Source organism: Tachyglossus aculeatus, chromosome 7, assembly GCF_015852505.1.
Source record: "Tachyglossus aculeatus isolate mTacAcu1 chromosome 7, mTacAcu1.pri, whole genome shotgun sequence".
Taxonomy (NCBI): Eukaryota; Metazoa; Chordata; class Mammalia; order Monotremata; family Tachyglossidae; genus Tachyglossus; species Tachyglossus aculeatus.
The window spans coordinates 30,459,217-30,481,091 of NC_052072.1; the positions used below are offsets into that span (position 1 = coordinate 30,459,217).

Below are 21,875 nucleotides of genomic sequence, written 5' to 3' on the forward strand. Positions count from 1 at the left end.
AATCCCAGCCCTGCCATTTGTCAGCTATGTGACTTTGGGCAAGTCACTTAACTTTTCTTTGCCTCAGTTGCCTCATCTGTAAAATAGGGATTAAGACTGTGAGCCTTGTGTGGGACAACCTGATAACCCTGTATCTACCCTACCGATTAGACCAGTGCTTTGGTGTACAGTAAGCGCTTAACAAATACCATCATTATTAATCTAAGCACTTGTCATTTCCTGCCTTGACTACTGACCACATCAACCTCCTTGCTGACCTCCCTGCCTCCAGCCTCTCCTCATTCTAGGCCATACTTCACTCCACTTCATACAAGCGCTTAGTCCAGTGCTCTGAACACAGTAAGCGCTCAATAAATACGATCGAATGAGTGAATACTTCACTTGATATCATTTTCCTAAAAAAAATCATTCTGTGCACATCTCCCCACTCCTCAAAAGCCTCCAACTATTGCCCATCCAACTCCACATCAAACAGAACTCCTCTCCGTTGGCTTTATGGTACTAAAGTCAGCTCTCCGAGCTCCTACCTACCATCACTCTTCTCCCACTACAACCCAGCCCACACTCTTCATTCCTCTTACACCAACCTACTCACGGTACCTTGATCTTGTCTCATGCTGTCGACCACTTGCTTGGCTTCCCGCTACTTGAAACTCCCTCTCCATTCAGATCCGTCAGACCACCACTCTCCTCATCTTCAAAAACCCTATTAAAATCATATCTCCTCCAAGAACTCTATCCTAACTAACCTCACATTTCCCCACCCTTTTCTCCCTCCCTTCTAGGTCACCTATACACTTGGGTCTGTCCCCCTTTAAGTACTTTGATCCCACCCCTATCAAAAGAGCACTTACATCCATATCCTTATACTCTGCTGCTTCCCCTTTCTGTAATTTATTTTAACATCTGTCAATCAATCAATCATATATATTAAACACTTACTGGGTGCAGAGCACTGTACTAAGCACTTGAAAGAGTACAATATAACAGACACATTCCCCGCCCAAAATGAGCTTACAGTTTAGAAGAGATAGACATTAATATAAATAAATAAATTACAGATATGTATATAAGTGCTGTGGGGCTGGGAGGGGGGATGAATAAAGGGAGCAATTGGGGAAACTCAGAAGGGAGTAGAAAAAAAGGAAAAAAGGGGTTAGTCAGGGAAGGCCTCTTGGAGGAGTTGAGCCTTCACTAAGGCTTTGAAGTGGGGAAGAATAATTGTCTGTCAGATATGAAGAGGGAAGGCATTCCAGAACAGAGGTAGGAGGTGGGAGAGAGGTCAGCGGCAAGGCACAGTGAGTAGGTCTGCATTAGAGAAGCGAAGTGTGCAGCCTGCGTTGTTGGAAAAGAGTTGGAGAGTAGTGAGGTGAGAGTACGGAATTGTGTCTAAAAAACCCCCAATAATAATAATAATAAAAGTATGGTATCTGTTACGCACTTACCAAGTGCCAAGCACTGTTCTAAGCACTAGGGTAGATTCAAGGTAATCAGGCTGTCCCACATAGGGCTCACAGTCTTAACCCTCATTTTGCAGATGAGGCAACTGAGGCACAGAGACGTTAAGTGACTTGCCCAAGATCACACAGCAGACAAGTCATGGAGTCGGGAATAGAACCCACGTCCTCTGACTCCCAAGCCCATTGCCACTAAACAACACTGTCTACTAACTCTATTGTCTACCAACCTTACTGTATTTTACTCTTCAAAGAGCTATGTACAGTGTTCTACAAACAATAGGTGCTCAGTAAATACCATGGATCGATAAACTGATTGGCAGATACTGGGCCATTAAAAATGAAGGCTATTCACAACTACATCTCCAATCAGTGTAATAACAGACAATGCCCTGGAGAGATTCAATGATGCTTCCCACCATGACATCCAAAACTTTTTTTTACTCTGAAATGGCAACCAACTTATTTATCAATGAATTTAAAGTTATCTTTTTTTCTATATCATAGCTGGAAAAGTCACATTAACAACAGCCTCTAAGCTCTCCATCTATTATTTGTTAAATCTTTCCCTCAAAAATTGCCTTGAAATAACATTACCCTAGCTAATGAGCTAAAAATGTTTTTTTTTTTTTAAATTACCAACTCTATCCACACCATCTAAGAGATCAAAGGACCTACTTCAAAACTGTTTTGACTGAACTACTAACATATCAAACAGCAGAGCATGTCTGGAAACAAAACAAAGCATAGCTTCCAGACATTCTGATAATGATTCTTGTAGAAAGGCAAATTGGCTATAGCAACAGACACCAAGTATGCTGTCATTTTTAACCAATTTATAGACCACCTTAGACCACATAACTTGCATATTTATTATATTACCATAAATGAAAAATAACACTTGGAAAAGTGCAAAGCAGATAAGTATTACAACTAAAACCTCATCCTTCCATCAAAGCAGGTGTAATCTAAGCAGCCAGCAATAAGTAGATTTCTTCCTCACTCCAATGCCAAGGTGTTTCATGCCTGACCTGAAATGGCCCGATTCTCTGCTTGCTGTACTGACACAACTAACATGTAGCTAATTATCACCAAATGTGGTCCCAGTTTGGTGCTGCGGGCCACATGTCTTGCTGGGAACTGGGCTGAAATTTCTTTAAAAGCAATTCAAGGAAACTTCTCAAACAAAATTGTTCATGGGACATGAAAACTGAGATTGCAATTGCCCTAGTCCGAAAATTCAGAAATATCAGATTGTCTTTTTCCATATGAAATGCAGACAGGCTTTTGAGACAAACATGGAACATTAGCGAACAATGCATTCTCCTACCGTCCAGAAAAATGTCGATACACTTTATGTTTCCTCAAACAGCGCCTAACTATGAATATGCTTTGTATATCACTTCAGTTTGAGGTTTTTACTCATGTTTAAACTATCATTTTGAATTCTTCATCAACTCAAAAAACAAGAGCTTTAAATTACTTCCCCTCTAGGACCTGCTTTTCCCTTTTATCCAGGGCTGACTGAATTCAAGTCAAAGTAAAACATCTGCTAAATTTAAACATTAAACCATCACAGTGACTTCTATCACAGCTGAAGTGCACCATCTAGGGACAAAGAGAACAGATGCAATAGGATGTACGACGGATTTTAGTTACGATTTCTATTTACAAAACAGTATGCCACTTTAAAAAAATGATGTTCTTTGCCATAATTCATTTTGCTAAGGACGCTATTTTAATTGAAAACTAAAATACTACTGAAGCGCTGGATCATACTTACAAATATGAGTCCGGATATAAGAGATGAAGTTCCTGTCAGGGCAACGTAGAATTTTGGAGTCAAAGAGTTTAAAAACACCGAAACTGTTAATAGAAAAGATCAGAGTAAAAAAAAAAAAAAAATGAACTCCAAATGAGAGATTTGATGAAAATGAAGATTTTATGTACATATCTGTGCATGCTAAAAGATATAGGTGATAAATATTTATTTGAGGAAAATTTCAAACTCCAAACAGGATGGTGTGACTTGATACTGGTGACTTCAAGTGGACTAATTTAAAAGGACTCCCCAAATTAAACACCTGTTGAGGGTTAAGAAGCGAGTGCTATTTCCCTCCTACTTACTCTGTGAGCTCTAAGTGGGATGCGGACTGTGTTAAGCCTTTTACCTTGTATCTACCCCAGGGCTTAGCACATAGTAAATACTAGTACCTACCATAATTATTGTATTCATGCCACTGCCCTGTCCAAAGATACTCATTTTGGTAATATCTGATCGGCTTTAGAGCACTCAGTATGGCCCCTTCTATTTTACCTCTCTGATTTCCCATTACAACCCAGCCCAAACCCTGTACTCCTCTAATGCCAGCCTCATCTATTCATTCATTCATTCAATCCTATTTATTGAGCGCTTACTGTGTGCAGAGCACTGTACTAAGCGCTTGGGAAGCCCAAGTCGGCAACATACAGAGACGGCCCCTGCCCAACAGTGGGCTCACAGTCTAGAAAAAACACTGTTCTAAGCGCTGGGGAAGGTTACAAAGTGATAGGGTTGTCCCACAGGGGGCTCACAGTCTTAATCCCCATTTTACAGATGACGGAACTGAGGCACTGAGAAGTGAAGTGACTTGCCCAAAGTCACCCAGCTGACAAGTGACGGAGTGGGGATTCGAACCCGTGACCTCTGACTCCAAAGCCCGGGCTCTTTCCACTGAGCCACGCTGCTTCTCAATGCCCACCCCTTGTCCACTTCCAGTCTCTGGCCTCGAACTCCCCTCCCGCCCAACCCCCTTCATATTTTATAGACAATCACTCTTCACACCTTCAAAGCCTTATTAAAAGCACATCTCCTCCAAGACACCATCCCTAAATCCTAATTCCCTCTTCTCCCACTCCCTCCTGTCACCCTTGTACTTGGATTTGTACCCTTTATTCACTCCACCCTCAGCCCCACAGCTCTTGCATAATTTACTGATTTAATGTCTGCCTTCCCCTCTAGACTTTTGGGCAGGGAATGTGTGTCTTCTAACTGTTATATTGTACTCTCCCAAGCGCTTCGTACAATGCTCTGCACACAGTAAGCACTCAATTCATATGACTGATTGACTAACTGATTTTCTAAAGAGCTCCAAGAATGTATCAGCGCGATAATATTTACTGACCAACAGGGTGAGCTTTTTCAAAATAATTTATATTAAAATTGTACATCATTTTATAATCTGATATGATTGACAAAGGAATAGCTAAACTGTTGCTTTGCTAAAGGGAGGGATTAAAAGGGAGAGGACAGCAGGGAGAGACTGTGTAAATAGGAGAATTAACAGAAGACAAACGGGGCTCTGATCTTGGGCCTTCAAAAGAAGATGATCCAACACCTGCCTGTCTGGTTTCAAGCGCTTAATACACTGCTCTGCACACAGTAAGCGCTCAATAAATACGACTGAATGAATGAATGAATGGTGATCCGTCTCCGCAGCACACAAAAATTCCTGATCGCTTTAGGGTACTCAATCAGTTCTTTTCCTCCTACTCTTCTCCCACAACACCTCAGCTCGCACACTTCATTCTTAATCCAACCGACTCATGGTGACTCATTTTTGTCTGCTACCGTAGTCTTGTTCACACTCAATATTCTGCCTGACACTTCTTCCCCCTTCACATCTGGCAGAGCACTGCTCTCCCCAGCTTCCGGGCCCTTTTATTTTTTTTTTTAATGGCATTTGTTAAGCGGTACTTTGTGCTAGGCACTGTACCATGAGCTAGGGTAGATACAAGCTAATCAAACTGGAAACAGTCCATGTCCCACATGGGGCTCACAGTTTTAATTCCCATTTTATGGATAAGGTAACAGACACAGAGAAGTGAAGTGACTTGTCCAAGGTCACACAACAGACAAGTGGCAGAATCAGGATTAGAACCCAGGTCCTCTGGTTCCCAGGCCCATGCTTCATCAATTAGACCACACGGCTTCTCACCTCTCCTTCAGGATGATTTCCTCAATAAATCTCTCACCTTCCCACCCTATATTCCCTTCAACTGCTATTTTAGCACTTCACCTATGCACTTGGGTACTCACTTGCCCTCATAATCCCAAAGTGTTTACATACAAACATTTGCGATCCATTGCTTCTTCTTCTCTGTAATTAATAATGGTACAATGGACCAACGGTACTTGTTAAACGCTTACTATGTGCCAAGCACTGGGGTAGATACAAGGTAATCAGGTTGTCCCATGTGGGACTCACACTCTTAATTCTCCTTTTACAGATGAGGTAACTGAGGCCCAGAGAAGTTAAGTGACTTGCCCAAGGTCACACAGCAGACAAGTGTACTTGAGGGCAGAGATCAGGACTTCTAAATCTACTGTACTCTCCTAAGTACTTCATATTGTATTCTGCACAAACACTTGACGAATACTGATTAATCAATCTGATAAATACGGTAACTTTTTAAACCACAGTTATCTTCAGATTGAGATGCCACTTGGGAAAATGTTAAATAATTTCCTAATTGCTTTGAGAGTGTTTATTTGTTTCCAGTGGCCTATCTATTGACTGTCAAGCTTTTTCTCTAGCATCGCTATACCATCTCTACCCTCAGAAGTTTTAAAATTAAAGCCACATTTTCTTACTTTTCAAATTTACATAAAACCATGAAAATCAAGACGAAGCCAGCCAATATGGTTAATTCCCTGATGTGTTTGGACTGGAAAAAAAAAATGCACTCATTTTTAACAGTATGATGGACTTCTACCAGAGCAGGGGTTGTCACTCTGGGAGTTCAGGAAAAGTTACACTGTAAAAGGGAAGGCAGTCATTAAGGCAGGAAGTGGGAACAGATTATGGGAATTCCTGCTTTAAGGCATCCGATGTGTTTTTGGTTTTGTCACCTGCTTTTAGGTTGTGTGGGTGTGCACAGGGGAGATGGGAGGAGGGCTGATCTATGACAAAGGAGGACCACTTGAAGGAGGTTGAAAACCCTTGTACTAGATACTAGAAACCCAGATAACTTTATGAATTCTTCCTTCCTGAGCAGACTAATTTCTCTGGTGGTTCATGAACAACGGAGCTGTATTTTTTAATGAGACCATTTCAGCTGGGATCCATATCACACGTTCAGGGACTATTACGGTGAAAGATGGAAAATGTAAGTAATTCCAGTAACTTGGACAACAGGTATCTGTTAAAACTGAAAAACAGATATTAGCTGAGAATAAGAGAACAGGAATATAATTAAAGGTGAAAATGAGAGAGCAACATTAACTCTCCACAGGGCAATAAAGGCTCTTTCCAGGGGACTCTGAAGCTCAGCACCCAAGTCAGGTGTGTTTCCTGCAAATCACTGAGATGTGGGTGGACCTAAATTTTAAAAGCTGCTCATAATCCAAAATGTCAAAGATCCCTGGGTTAGCTACTTTAAGAAAAAAAGAATGGCCTGTCCCTGGAGAAACAAATATGGCAAACGATCAGTTGAATTTTCAGAAGCAAACAGGATGATAATACAATGGTTTACAACCATTTCTACTTCATTGATTGAATCAAGTGTCTTCAAGGTACAAATCACCCTGGAGAATGTCTGCAGTAAGGAATAGAGGGTGGAAAGAGGACGCCAATCAATCAATCGTATTTATTGAGTGCTTACTGTGTGCAGAGCACTGTACTAAGCGCTTGGGAAGTACAAGTTGGCAACATATAAGTACATATAAGTACAAGTTGACTCCAGCAATCCTGAGGATATCTACTTTGGAATACTGATTCCAAAGATAGAATGGCTCGGGAAAACGAAACCCTGAGAACTTTATGAGATTTTGATTCCGGTTCGATTGCTGTCTTGGGCAAATATTGGAAGAGAACTTCACCTTAAACATTTTGGCCGATATGGGGGAACATCACACCATCAGAGCTAAAAGGAACTTAATCTATGAAATTGAGTAGCCAATGTGAATATATAATAAAACAAATGATGAGCCTTGTCTTTCAATACCTTGATTAATGATTGTTTCAAGGCATTATAATTACTGTAAATTAGTGTTTATATCAAAGTCACTTATCTCAGTTTCACTTTCATGATTTATGATTAAATATTAATTTATTATAAATCCATTCCACCCTAACACTGTTTCACTGCACAATGGAAACTCAATAGGCTCCAGTACAGCCGACACTCAGGATACGCGGCATGAACCAATGGACATCTACAACACCTGCATTCTGTTGTGATCTCAGGGTAGAAAATAGTCATTTGAGTCAGCAGCCACTGTCTTTTTGAGGCGTTTAAGGAGACTGAGGTTATGTTATCCAGAAGCAGTGTGGCCTAGAGGAAAGAGCACAGATCTGGCAGTCCGAGGACCTGGGTTCTAATCCCAGATCTGCCATGTGACTGCTGGTGATCTTGGGCAAATCACTTAACTTCCCAGTGCCTCAGCTTCCTCATCTGTAGAATGGGATTTTAATACCTGTTTGCCCTCCTCCTTAAACCGGAGGGGCATGGACTTTGTCCAATCTAACCCAGTTTTTAGAATAGTACTTGGTGCTTAAATACCATTATTATTAATTTGCACTTGGTGCTTAAATACCATTATTATTAATTTGCATTTTTCTTAAGCAACAGCCTTAAACCCATCTGTGACAGGAACGGTACTTATTTTATATTTCTTCTTCAATGTGCTACTACATAATATTGATGACACAACTATTCATTTGGGTTTGTTTTCCAAAAACACCCCAAACGTGTTCTATGATTTCCAAATGGGAACTCATTCCCCCAAATACATTGTTTTTATATGGGATGAAGTGTCTCACAGGCTACATAAGTTCTAACAAACAGAAATGCAATACTGGCAATGAGGGAGGACGACCTGTACAGTATTCAGAACCTTACACCTTACACTGGGCAATGCCAAATTAGCCCCTTCAAATATAAAATGTCTTGGTTCAGAAATAATGATACCTTTAGCAACTGTGTGCCCTACAGAACAACATTTCAGAAGAATTTCCTCACACATCAGAAATTGAGCAAATAGGCTAAAGGAGGAATTAACTGATTGAGTAAATATGCCCCTCATGCAAAGGAGGAATTAACTGAACAGTGTGAGGGAAAGTGGCTTGTTTATGGTCCCATATTCATTAGAGTGTAAGCTCCTTGTGAGCAAGGAATATGTTACCTCTTTGTTTTGAGCTTCCCTTTGACTTGCAGTCACTGGCAACCCATAATTGCTATTACTACTACAGTGCTTCATTTGTTGGAGTCAGAAATATGTTCCTCAGAGTGCTGTTTGTATGAGCATGGCTTATACTGAAAGGCAGCTCGCAATCTTTCCACTCTAAGCAGCAGTTGAGCTTGTTCTCTAGTCATTTACAGAAGCCGCTACTTTCGGAACTTGAGTTCTGTCTCTCGGGTTTCCTGGCCTGTGCTACATCATCAGCGGTATTTACTGAGCATTTATTGGGTACAAAGCAGATTCAAAACCCTCTCAACGGCTACCCATTTCCCTCTGCACCCAATGGATACTACTTACCATGGGTTTCAAAGTTCCCATCAGTTTTCTTCAGCTTAAGTTTTGGTTCCGTTTACCTACTGTTCTCGGGCTCTGTTTACCTGACTGCTTCACTTCTTCCAACCTCACTTAACAGTACCCCGTCCTCAAATCTCCTGATTCCAACCCCTGGTTTACACTGTGCAAGAAATTTTCTCCCCCTTCAAATGATCCAAACCTCAGTTATATCTTTATTCTCCCACCAGCTTGCACTATTTGTAAACAGTTTTTACTACTAAAGCTATTAAAGCTCTCCAGTTCTTCCATAATGCATGTTGGGAAAAGGGGGAACATTCTTCCTATAATGTAGGTCTGCCTGTCTAGAACAAGTCTGCAATGCCAGAATAAATATCTGTTCCAAATATGTGGTGCCAGTAAAAAAAGCACAAGTTTGCCTTAACAGAGGGTTCATAAGGAACTTAACCCCTGCACTGGAAGAGAATTGAATATGATCTGTGTCTGTCTCCTTCCCCTATTAGATGGTAAGTTCCTTGAGCACTTACCATGTGCAGAGCACTGTACTAAGCGCTTGAATAAATACGATTGATTGACTGAGAACAAGGACTAAGTATTTTGCTTCTGTGGCACTGATCCAAACGCTTAAAGTGCAGACGTGCACACAGCAAGCACTCTACAAAAATTATTAACTGTTCACTGTACTAGGTGCTTGGGAGCCTCACAGTATTTATCATTAATCAGTGGTATTTAGATTTAGAGATTTGGAGCACTGTACTAAGTGCTTGGTAGAGTACAATACATCAGAGTCGGCAGACACATTCCCTTCCTTCCTCTCCCCCTCATCCCCCTCCCCACCCCCCTCATCTTACCTCCTTCCCTTCCCCACAGCACCTGTATATACGTATATATCTTTGTACATATTTATTACTCTATTTATTTATTTTACTTGTACATATCTATTCTATTTATTTTATTTTGTTAGTATGTTTGGTTTTGTTCTCTGTCTCCCCCTTTTATACTGTGAACCCACTGTTGGGTAGGGACTGTCTCTATATGTTGCCAACTTGTACTTCCCAAGGGCTTAGTACAGTGCTCTGCACACAGTAAGCGCTCAATAAATACGATTGATTGATTGATTGATTGATTGCCCACAATGGATGAGACAGGATCCCTGCCCTGGAGAAACGGAGCAGTCTAATGGGGAAAACGGGCTGGCACAAATGGGAAAACGGGCTGGCACAAATAATAAAACCAAAGTTAGAAGAAGGCAATGGTGCCCAGAAATGACACATACACATGGGAAAATGAAACAGCGAATACAGAAAGAGTTGAATCCTAAAGCGGCCGAGGAGCTGGCATGAGGGGTAGGGGGCTTCAGCGGGTAATGTCTACGGGTCAAGGCTGAGGTGGCCCTCCTGAAGAGCTTCCAGATAACAGGAAATCGGTGCTAAAAGGAGCTCATCCACCTCCTTCCCTGGGCCCGGGCTTGGGAGTCAGAGATCGTGGGTTCGAATCCCGCCTCTGCCATTTGTCGGCTGTGTGACTTTGGGCAAATCACTTCACTTCTCTATGCCTCAGTTCTCTCATCTGTAAAATGGGGATGAAGACTGTGAGTCCCACGTGGGACAACCTGATTACCCTGTATCTGCCCCAGCGCTTAGAACAGGGCTTGGCACGTAGCAAGCGCTTAACAAATAACACTATCATTATTATCACTGAGAGACGGGGAAGCCGTCGCTGCGTGGCTGGGCTGGGTCGGGGGCAGAGGATCGGGGGCGATGTCCCCTGGGGCTCGTAGCATGATAAGCAGCGTGGCTAAGTGGAAAGAGCCCGGGCTTGGGAGTCGGAGGTTGTGGGTTCTAATCCCGGCTCCGCCACTTATTGGCTGTGTGACTCTGGGAAAGTCGCTTCACTTCTCTGGGCCTCAGTGACCTCATCTGTCAAACGGGGATGAAGACTGTGAGCCCCCCGTGGGACAACCTGATCACTTTGTAACTTCCCCCGTGCTTTGCCCATAGTAAGCGCTTAATAAATGCCATCATCATTATTATTATTATTATTACTCTCCGGGCTTCAGTTCCCTCATCAGTAAAATGATCCCTCAGTTCCCTCATCAGTTCCACCTCCCCATCCCCCCGGTCCTACCTTCTTCCCTTCCTCACAGCCCCTGTATATATATCTGTACAGATTTATTACTCTATTTATTTTACTTGTACATATTTACTATTCTATTTATTTTATTTTGTTAATATGTGTTATTTTCTTGTCTGTCTCCCCCTTCTAGACTATGAGCCCACTATTGGGTAGGGACCATCTCTACATGTTACCAACTTGTACTTCCAAAGCGCTTAGTACAGTGCTCTGCACACAGTAAGTGCTCAATAAACATGATTGAATGAATGAATATGCTGCTGACGTGCTTCCCAAGTGCTTAGTACAGTGCTCTGCACACAGTAAGCGCTCAATAAATATGATTGAATGAATGAATGTTACCAACTTGTACTTCCCAAGCGCTTAGTACAGTGCTCTGCACACAGTAAGCGCTCAATAAATACGATTGAATGAATGAATGTTACCACCTTGTACTTCCCAAGCGCTTAGTACAGTGCTCTGCACACAGTAAGCGCTCAAAAGATCCGATTGAATGAATGAATAAAATGGGGATGAAGATTGCAAGCCCCACGTGGGGCGACCAGATGATTTTGTATGCTTCCGGCATTTAGAACAGTGCTTCACGCATATTCATTCATTCATTCAATCGTATTTACTGAGCGCTTACTCTGTGCAGAGCACTGTACTAAGCGCTTGGGAACTACAAGTTGGCAACATATGGAGACTGTCCACTCACAGTCTAGACGGGGGAGACAGGCAATAAAAGCGCCTATTCATTCATTCATTCAATCGTATTTATTGAGCGCTTACTGTGTGCAGAGCACTGGACTAAGCGCTTGGGAAATCCAAGCTGGCAACATATAGTGACGGTCCCTACCCAACAGCGGGCTCACAGTCTAGAAGGGGGAGACAGAGAACAAAACAAAGCATATTAACAAAATAAAATAAATAGAATATGTACAAATTAGAGTAAGAAATATGTACAAACATATATACATACATACAGATGTATGTGGGGAGAGGAGGGAGGTAAGGCGGGGAGGAAGGGGAGAGGAAGCCCAGTGTTGGGTAGGGACCCTCTCTATATGTTGCCAACTTGTACTTCCCAAGCGCTCAGTACAGTGCTCTGCACACAGTAAGCGCTCAATAAATACGACTGAATGAATGAATGAATGAGAGGAAGGAGGGGAAGGCCTCCTGGAGAAGGTGAGCTCTCAGTAGGGCTTTGAAGGGAGGAAGAGAGCTAGCTTGGCAGGTGTAGAGAAGCAGGAGAAGCAGTGTGCCTCAGTGGAAAGAGCCCGGGCTTTGGAGTCAGAGGTTATGGGTTCAAATCCCGGCTCCACCACTTATAATAATAGTAATAATAATGATGGCATTTATTAAGCGCTTACTATGTGCAAAGCACTGTTCTAAGCGCTGGGGAGGTTACCAGGAGATCAGGTTGTCCCACAGGGGGCTCACAGTCTTAATCCCCATTTTACAGATGTGGGAACTGAGGCACAGAGAAGTGAAGTGGCTTGCCCAAAGTCACACAGCTGACAAGTGGCGGAGCCAAGATTTGAACCCATGACACTTATCAGCTGTGTGACTTTGGGGAAGTCACTTATCTGTGCCTCAGTTACCTCATCTGTAAAACTGGGATGAAGACTGTGAGCCCCCCCGTGGGACAACCTGATCACCTTGTTAGCCTCCCCAGCGCTCAGAACAGTGCTTTGCACGTAGTAAGCGCTTAATAAATGCTATCATTATGTGCAGAGGGGGGGCATTCCAGGGTAGGGGGGATGACGTGGGCCGGTCACGCTTAACAAAGTTTAAGCTTAGTATAGCTTAACAAATACAAGTAGCTCAGTGGAAAGAGCACGGGCTTTGGAGTCAGAGGTCATGGGTTCAAATCCCAGCTCCGCCAACTGTCAGCTGTGTGAGTTTGGGCAAGTCACTTCACTTCTCTGGGCCTCAGTTACCTCATCTGTAAAATGGGGATTAAGACTGTGAGCCCCACGTGGGACAACTTGATCACCTTGTAACCTCCCCAGTGCTTAGAACAGTGCTTTGCACCTAGTAAGCACTTAATAAATGCTATTATTATTATTATTATTATTATTATTATTATTATTATTATTATTATTATTATTATTGTGTGATGTTTAGAACTCCCCCAGCTGTGTTTTCCTTCAGCACCTCTTGCCTTCCCATCACTGGGGTCTTTTTTTTGTTTTGCTGTGGGTTTTAATTTCCCGGAAGAGTTTGGTTCAAGATGCTTTTGTAGAGTTCTGTTGTTAGAGATTCTGATTTGGTGTGTTCCTGTTTGAGTCGATTAAAATAAGAGTGATGAGTCGATTAGAATAAGAGTGATGCCGTACAAAAGTGCCAAACGCTAACTAACTTTCACTGATTCCTGAACCATCCAGTAGTGGCTCAGTGGCAAGAGCCCGGGCTTTGGAGTCAGAGGTCATGGGTTCAAATCCCGGCTCCGCCAATTGTCAGCTGGGTGACTTTGGGCAAGTCACCTAACTTCTCTGGGCCTCAGTTACCTCATCTGTAAAATGGGGATGAAGACTGTGAGCCCCCCGAAGGACAACCTGATCACCTTGTAACCTCCCCAGCACTTAGAACTGTGCTTTGCACATAGCAAGCGCTTAATCAATGCTATCATTATTATTATTATCATCATCATTATTAAAAGGGGGAGCCTCCGTGGGACAACCTGATTACCCTGCAACCTCCCCAGCACTTAGAACAGTGCTTTGCACATAGTAAGCGCTTAATCAATGCTATCATTATTATTATTATCATCATTATTAAAGGGGGATTTAAAAATATGAGCCCCCCATGGGACAAAATGATCACCTTGTAACCTCCCCAGAGCTTAGAACAGTGCTTTGCACATAGTAAGTGCTCAATCAATGCTATCATTATTATCATTATCATCATCATTATTAAAAGGTGGATTAAAACTGTGAGCCCCCGGTGGGACAACCTGATCACCTTGTAACCTCCCCACTGCTTAGAACAGTGCTTTGCGCATAGTAAGCACTTAATCAATGCTATCATTATTATTATCATCATTATTAAAGGGGGATTTAAAACTGTGAGCCCCCCGTGGGACAAAATGATCACCTTGTAACCTCCCCAGAGCTTAGAACAGTGCTTTGCACATAGTAAGTGCTCAATCAATGCTATCATTATCATTATCATCATCATTATTAAAAGGTGGATTAAAACTGTGAGCCCCCGGTGGGACAACCTGATCACCTTGTAACCTCCCCACCGCTTAGAACAGTGCTTTGCACATAGTAAGCGCTTAATCAACGCTATCATTATTATTATAATCATCATCATTATTAAAAGGAGGAGCCCCCGCACATAAGCGCTTAATCAATGGTATCATCATCATCATTATTAAGACTGTGAGCCCCCCGTGGGACAACCTGATCACCTTGTAACCTCCCCAGCGCTTAGAACAGTGCTTTGCACATAGTAAATGCTTAATGATTATCATCATCATTATTATTAAAAGGGGGAGCCCCCATGGGACAACCTGATCACCTTGCAACCTCCCCAGCGCCTAGAACAGTGCTTTGCACATAGTAAGCGCTTAATCAATGCTATCATTATTACTATTATCATCCTCATTATTTACAGGGGGAGCCCCCGCACATAGTAAGCGCTTAATAACTGCTATCATTATTACTATTATCATCATTATTAAAAAGGGGAGCCCCCCGTGGGCCAACCTGATTACCTTGTAACCACCCCAGGGCTTAGAACAGTGCTTTGCACATAGCAAGCGCTTAATCAACACTATCATTATTATTATCGTCATCATAATTAAAAGGGGGAGCCCCCGTGGGACAACCTGATCACCTTGTAACCTCCCCAGCGCTTAGAACAGTGCTTTGCACGTGGTAAGTGCTCAATCAAAGCTATCACTGTTATTATAATCATCATCATTATTAAAAGGGGGAGCCCCCGTGGGACAACCTGATCACCTTGTAACCTCCCCAGCGCTTAGAACAGTGCTTTGCACATAGTAAGCGCTTAATCAACGCTATCATTATTATCACTATCACTATTAAAAGGGGGAGCCCCCGTGGGACAACCTGATCACTTTGTAGCCTCCCCAGCGCTTAGAACAGTGTTTGCACATAGTAAACGCTTAATCAACGCTATCATTATTATCATCATCCTTATTAAAAGCGGGAGCCCCCGCACATAATGAATACTTAATCAATGGTATTATCATTATTATTATCATCACCATTAAGACTGTGAGCCACCCGTGGGACAACCTGATCACCTTGCAATCTCCCCAGCGCCTAGAACAGTGCTTTGCACATAGTAAGCGCTTAATCAACGCTATCATTATCATCATCATTATTAAAAGGGGGAACCCCACACATAATAAGTACTTAATCAATGGTATTATCATTATTATTATTATCATCATCATTAAGACTGTGAGCCTCCCGTGGGACAACCTGATCACCTTGCAACCTCCCCAGCGCCTAGAACAGTGCTTTGCACATAGTAAGCGCTTAATCAATGCTATCATTATTACTATTATCATCCTCATTATTTACAGGGGGAGCCCCCGCACATAGTAAGCGCTTAATAACTGCTATCATTATTACTATTATCATCATTATTAAAAAGGGGAGCCCCCGTAGGACAACCTGATCCCCTTGTAACCTCCCCAGCGCTTAGAACAGTGCTTTGCAGATAGTAAGCATTTAATTATTGCTATCATTATTATCATTATCATTATTAAAAGGGGGATTAAAACTGTGAGCACCCCGTGGGACAACCTGATCACCGTGTAACCTCCCCAGCGCCTAGAACAGTGCTTTGCACATAGTAAGTGCTTAATCAATGCTATCATTATTATTACCATCATCATTATTAAAAGGGGGAAACCCCCGTGGGACAACCTGATCCCCTTGTAACCTCCCCAGCGCTTAGAACAGGGCTTTGCACATAGCAAGAAATTAGTCAACGTTATCATTATTATTATCATCGTCATTATTAAAAGGGGGAGCCCCCCGTGGGACAACCTGATCCCCTTGTAACCCTCCCAGCGCTTAGAACAGTGCTTTGCACATAGTAAGCGCTTAATCAATGCTATCACTGTTATTATCATCATTATTAAAAGGGGGAGCCCCCGTGGCACAACCTGATCCCCTTGTAACCTCCCCAGCGCTTAGAGCAGTCCTTTGCACATAGTAAACGCTTAATGATTATCATCCTCATTATTAAAAGGGAGAGCCCCCCGTGGGCCAACCTGATCCCCTTGTAACCTCCCCAGCGCTTAGGACAGTGCTTTGCACATAGTAAGCACTCAATAAATGCTATCATTATTATTATCATCACTATTAAAAGGGGGAGTCCCCGTGGGACAACCTGATCCCCTTGTAACCTCCCCAGCGCTTAGAACAGTGCTTTGCACATAGTAAGCCCTTAATGAACGCTACCATTATTATTATAATCAGCATCATTATTAAAAGGGGGCACCCCCGCACATAATAAGTGCTTAATCAGTGCTATCATTACTACTATTATCATCCTCATTATTAAAAGGGGGAGCCCCCGTGGGACAACCTGATCCCCTTGTAACCTCCCCAGCGCTTAGAACAGTGCTTTGCACATAGTAAGCCCTCAATCAACGCTATCATTATCATAACCATCCTTATTATTTAAAGGGGGAGCCCCCGCACATAATAAGCGCTTAATCAGTGCTATCATCACTACTATTATCGTCCTCATTATTAAAAGGGGGAGCCCCCGTGGGACAACCTGATCTCCTTGTAACCTCCCCAGCGCTTAGAACAGTGCTTTGCACATAGTAAGCGCTTAATAAATGCCATTACTTATTTTTATTTTTTAATTTTAATCAACGCTGTCATTATTATTATAATCATCATCATTATTTAACGGGGGAGCCCTCGTACATAATAAGCGCTTAATCAGTGCTATCATCACTACTATTATCATCCTCATTATTAAAAGGGGGAGCCCCCGTGGGACCTCATCCCCTTGTAACCTCCCCAGCGCTTAGAACAGTGCTTTGCACATGGTAAGCGCTTAATCAACGCTATCATTATTATTATCGTCATTACTATTAAAAGGGGGAGACCCCGTGGGACAACCTGATCCCCTTGTAACCTCCCAAGCGCTTAGAACAGTGCTTTGCACATAGTAAGCCCTTAATCAACGCTATCATTATTATTATAATCGTCATCATTAAAGGGGGAGCCCCCGCACATAATAAGCGCTTAATCAGTGCTATCATTACTATTATTATCATCCTCATTATTAAAAGGGGGACAACCTGATCCCCGTGTAACCTCCCCAGCGCTTAGAACAGTGCTTTGCACATAGTAAACGCTTAATGATTATCCTCATTATTAAAAAGGGGAGCCCCCCGTGGGACAACCTGATTCCCTTGTAACCTCCCCAGCGCTTAGAACAGTGCTTTGCACATGACAAGCACTGAATCAATGCTATAATAATAATAATAATAATAATAATAATAATATAACATATATTAATATGATAATAATATAACATATATTAATGTGATAATAATCTAATAATAACGCCCGCGGCGTCCGGTCTGTGTTGAGTGTTGGGGCCCAGGCCCACCCAGGCCTCCAAAGGGGGACAACCTGATCCCCTCGTAACCTCCCCAGCACTTAGAACAGTGCTTTGCACATGGCAAGCGCTGAATCAATGCTACCATAATAATAATAATATAACACATATTAATACGATAATAAAATAACGCATATTATTGTGATAATAATCTAATAATAACGCCCGCGGCGTCCGGTCTGTGTTGAGTGTTGGGGCCCGGGCCCACCCAGGCCTCCAAAGGGGGACAACCTGATCCCCTCGTAACCTCCCCAGCGCTTAGAGCAGTGCTTTGCACATGGCAAGCGCTAAATCAATGCTATCATAATAATAATAATAAAACATATATTAATATGATAATAATATAACACATATTAATGCGATAATAATCTAATAATAACGCCCGCGGCGTCCGGTCTGTGTTGAGTGTTGGGGCCCGGGCCCACCCAGGCCTCCAAAGGGGGACAACCTGATCCCCTCGTAACCTCCCCAGCGCTTAGAACAGTGCTTTGCACATGGCAAGCGCTGAATCAATGCTATCATAATAATATGATAATATAACATATATTGATATGATAATAATATAACAAATATTAATGATAATAATATAACATATATTAATATGATAATAATATAACATATCTTAATGTGATAATAATGGAATAATAACGCCCGCGGCGTCCGGTGTGTGTTGAGTGTTGGGGCCCGGGCCCACCCAGGCCTCCAAAGGGGGACAACCTGATCCCCTTGTAACCTCCCCAGCGCTTAGAGCAGTGCTTTGCACATGGCAAGTGCTGAATCAATGTTATCATAATAATAATAATAACAATATAGCATATATTAATAGGATAATAATATAGCATATGTTAATGTGATAATAATCTAATAATAACGCCCGCGGCGTCCGGTCTGTGTTGAGGCCCGGGCCCACCCAGGCCTCCAAAGGGGGACAACCTGATCCCCTCGTAACCTCCCCAGCGCTTAGGACAGTGCTTTGTGCATGGCAAGCGCTGAATCAATTCTATCATAATAATAAAACATATATTAATATGATAATAATATAACATATATTAATGTGATAATATAATAATAACGCCCGCGGCGTCTGGTCTGTGTTGAGTGCTGGGGCCCGGGCCCACCCAGGCCTCCAAAGGGGGACAACCTGATCCCCTTGTAACCTCCCCAGTGCTTAGAGCAGTGCTTTGCACATGGCAAGCGCTGAATCAATGCTATCATAATAATAATAATAATAATAATATAACACATATTAATATGATAATAATATAACATATATTAATGTGATAATAATCTAATAATAACGCCCGCGGCGTCCGGTCTGTGTTGAGTGCTGGGGCCCGGGCCCACCCAGGCCTCCAAAGGGGGACAACCTGATCCCCTTGTAACCTCCCCAGTGCTTAGAGCAGTGCTTTGCACATGGCAAGCGCTGAATCAATGCTATCATAATAATAATAATAATATAACACATATTAATATGATAATAATATAACATATATTAATGTGATAATAATCTAATAATAACGCCCGCGGCGTCCTGTCTGTGTTGAGTGTTGGGGCCCGGGCCCACCCAGGCCTCCAAAGGGGGACAACCTGATCCCCTCGTAACCTCCCCAGCGCTTAGAACAGTGCACATGGCAAGCGCTGAATCAATGTTATCATCATCATAATAATAATAAAACATATGTTAATATGATAATAATATAACGTGTATTAATGTGATAATAATCTAATAATAACGCCCGCGGCGTCCGGTCTGTGTTGAGGCCCGGGCCCACCCAGGCCTCCAAAGGGGGACAACCTGATCCCCTCGTAACCTCCCCGGCGCTTAGGACAGTGCTTTGCACATGGCAAGCGCTGAATCAATGCTATCATAATAATAATAATAATATAACACATATTAATATGATAATAATATAACATATATTAATGTGATAATAATCTAATAATAACGCCCGCGGCGTCCTGTCTGTGTTGAGTGTTGGGGCCCGGGCCCACCCAGGCCTCCAAAGGGGGACAACCTGATCCCCTCGTAACCTCCCCAGCGCTTAGAACAGTGCACATGGCAAGCGCTGAATCAATGTTATCATCATCATAATAATAATAAAACATATGTTAATATGATAATAATATAACGTGTATTAATGTGATAATAATCTAATAATAACGCCCGCGGCGTCCGGTCTGTGTTGAGGCCCGGGCCCACCCAGGCCTCCAAAGGGGGACAACCTGATCCCCTCGTAACCTCCCCGGCGCTTAGGACAGTGCTTTGCACATGGCAAGCGCTGAATCAATGCTATCATCATCATAATAATAATAATAATAATATAACATATATTAATATGGTAATAATATAACATATATTAATGTGATAATAATCTAATAATAACGCCCGCGGCGTCCGGTCTGTGTTGAGGCCCGGGCCCACCCAGGCCTCCAAAGGGGGGCAACCTGATCCCCTCGTAACCTCCCCGGCGCTTAGGACAGTGCTTTGCACATGGCAAGCGCTGAATCAATGCCATCATAATAATAATAATACACCATATATTAATGTGATCATAATATAATAATAACGCCCGCGGCGTCCGGTCTGTGTTGAGTGTTGGGGCCCGGGCCCACCCAGGCCTCCAAAGGGGGACAACCTGATCCCCTTGTAACCTCCCCGGCGCTTAGAACAGTGCTTTGCACATGGCAAGCGCTGAATCAATGCTATCATAATAATAATAATAATTAATAATAAAACATATTAATATGATAATAATATAACACATATTAATGTGATAGTAATGTAATAATAACGCCCGCGGGGTCCGGTCTGTGTTGAGTGTTGGGGCCCGGGCCCACCCAGGCCTCCAAAGGGGGACAACCTGATCCCCTCGTAACCTCCCCAGCGCTTAGAGCAGTGCTTTGCACATGGCAAGCGCTGAATCAATGCTATAATAATAATAATAATATGACATATATTAATATGATAATATAACATATATTAATGTGATAATAATGTAATAATAACGCCCGCGGCGTCCGGTGTGTGTTGAGTGTTGGGGCCCGGGCCCAGGCAGGCCTGAGGGTCGGAGGGCGGGTCCCGTGGGGGGGGGGGGGGGGGAGGAGCCGCCGCCGGGTCCCGGGCTCCGCCTCACCGGCCGTCAGGTTGTCCGCCAGTTTCAGCGGGGCCCGCAGCGCGTACAGCAGCCCCAGGCCGGACACGAGGCACAGAAAGGCCCCGGACCCCGACAGCCCGGCCCGAAGCCGCTCGGACCAGCCGGGGCACGGACCGCCCGCCGCCGCCGCCGCCACCGCCGCCATTGCTTCTCCCTCACAACCGCCGCCGCCGGCCGCCATCTTGCGCCGCCCGCGGCCCCCCGGCCAGGGAGGAGGGGAGGAGGGAGGGAGCGGCCGGCGGGGAATGCTGGGATAGCGGCGGACCGCCACAACAACCCCTGGGGGGGGGGGGGCGCTTTTCCTCAGACGCTCCCGCCGTCATGGCGGGCCCCGTCATCAGACTCTTTGTTAAGCGCTGAGGTAATAATAATAATAAAGTTGGTATTTATCATCATCAATCGTATTTATTGAGCGCTAACTGTGTTGGAGCACTGTACTAAGCGCTTGGGAAGTCCAAGTTGGCAACATACAGAGACGGTCCCTACCCAACAGTGGGCTCACAGTCTACAAGACTGTGAGGTGAGACGGGGCGGGGAGCAAACTATCGTTCTCGCGAACACGGCTTGAAGCCACATCTGGGCCAGATTCGCCCGTAACAAATATGGCGCCCCCCCCACTCCCGAGGGGGAGGCCATTTGTGGTGATTTTTTCCGCCTCGCCCTTACCCAACATGGCGGCCCCGCCCGCACTTCCGGGCGAGCCCTTCCGGCCGCTCCAGCCTCGGCTTCGCTCCTTTCCCAGACGCCCTTGCGCGGGCGCGGGGTTGGGCCAGAGCAGCCCAAGATGGCCGACTTCGAGGATCGGGTGTCGGATGAGGAGAAGGTAGGGGAAGCCTGACTGACCCCCTTATAATGGGGTTGGGGACCCTGCCATGGCGGAGACCTTAACCTATTTATTACTCTATTTATTTATTTATTTTACTTGTACATTTCTATCCATTTTATTTTGTTGGTATGTTTGGTTCTGTTCTCTGTCTCCCCCTTTTAGACTGTGAGCCCACTGTTGGG

General features: G+C 43.6%; 2 protein-coding genes across 2 annotated transcripts in view; one reads left to right on the top strand and one right to left on the bottom strand.

Annotated features, from left to right (window-relative positions):
* The window catches only part of ST7L (suppression of tumorigenicity 7 like), a 57,855-nt gene extending 36,790 nt beyond the window's left edge, over positions 1-21,065 (bottom strand). The window contains exons 1-2 of the mRNA XM_038749262.1: positions 20,847-21,065; positions 3,241-3,323 (exon numbers count right to left, since the gene is read on the bottom strand). Coding sequence (XP_038605190.1) covers positions 3,241-3,323; positions 20,847-21,048 — 285 coding nt within the window. The 5' untranslated portion in view covers positions 21,049-21,065. The remainder of the gene's footprint in view (positions 1-3,240; positions 3,324-20,846) is intronic.
* A 561-nt stretch (positions 21,066-21,626) lies between these two features.
* Positions 21,627-21,875, top strand: part of CAPZA1 (capping actin protein of muscle Z-line subunit alpha 1) — a 32,575-nt gene continuing 32,326 nt past the window's right edge. The window contains exon 1 of the mRNA XM_038748929.1: positions 21,627-21,690. Within this exon, the coding sequence (XP_038604857.1) occupies positions 21,652-21,690 (39 nt within the window). The 5' untranslated portion in view covers positions 21,627-21,651. The remainder of the gene's footprint in view (positions 21,691-21,875) is intronic.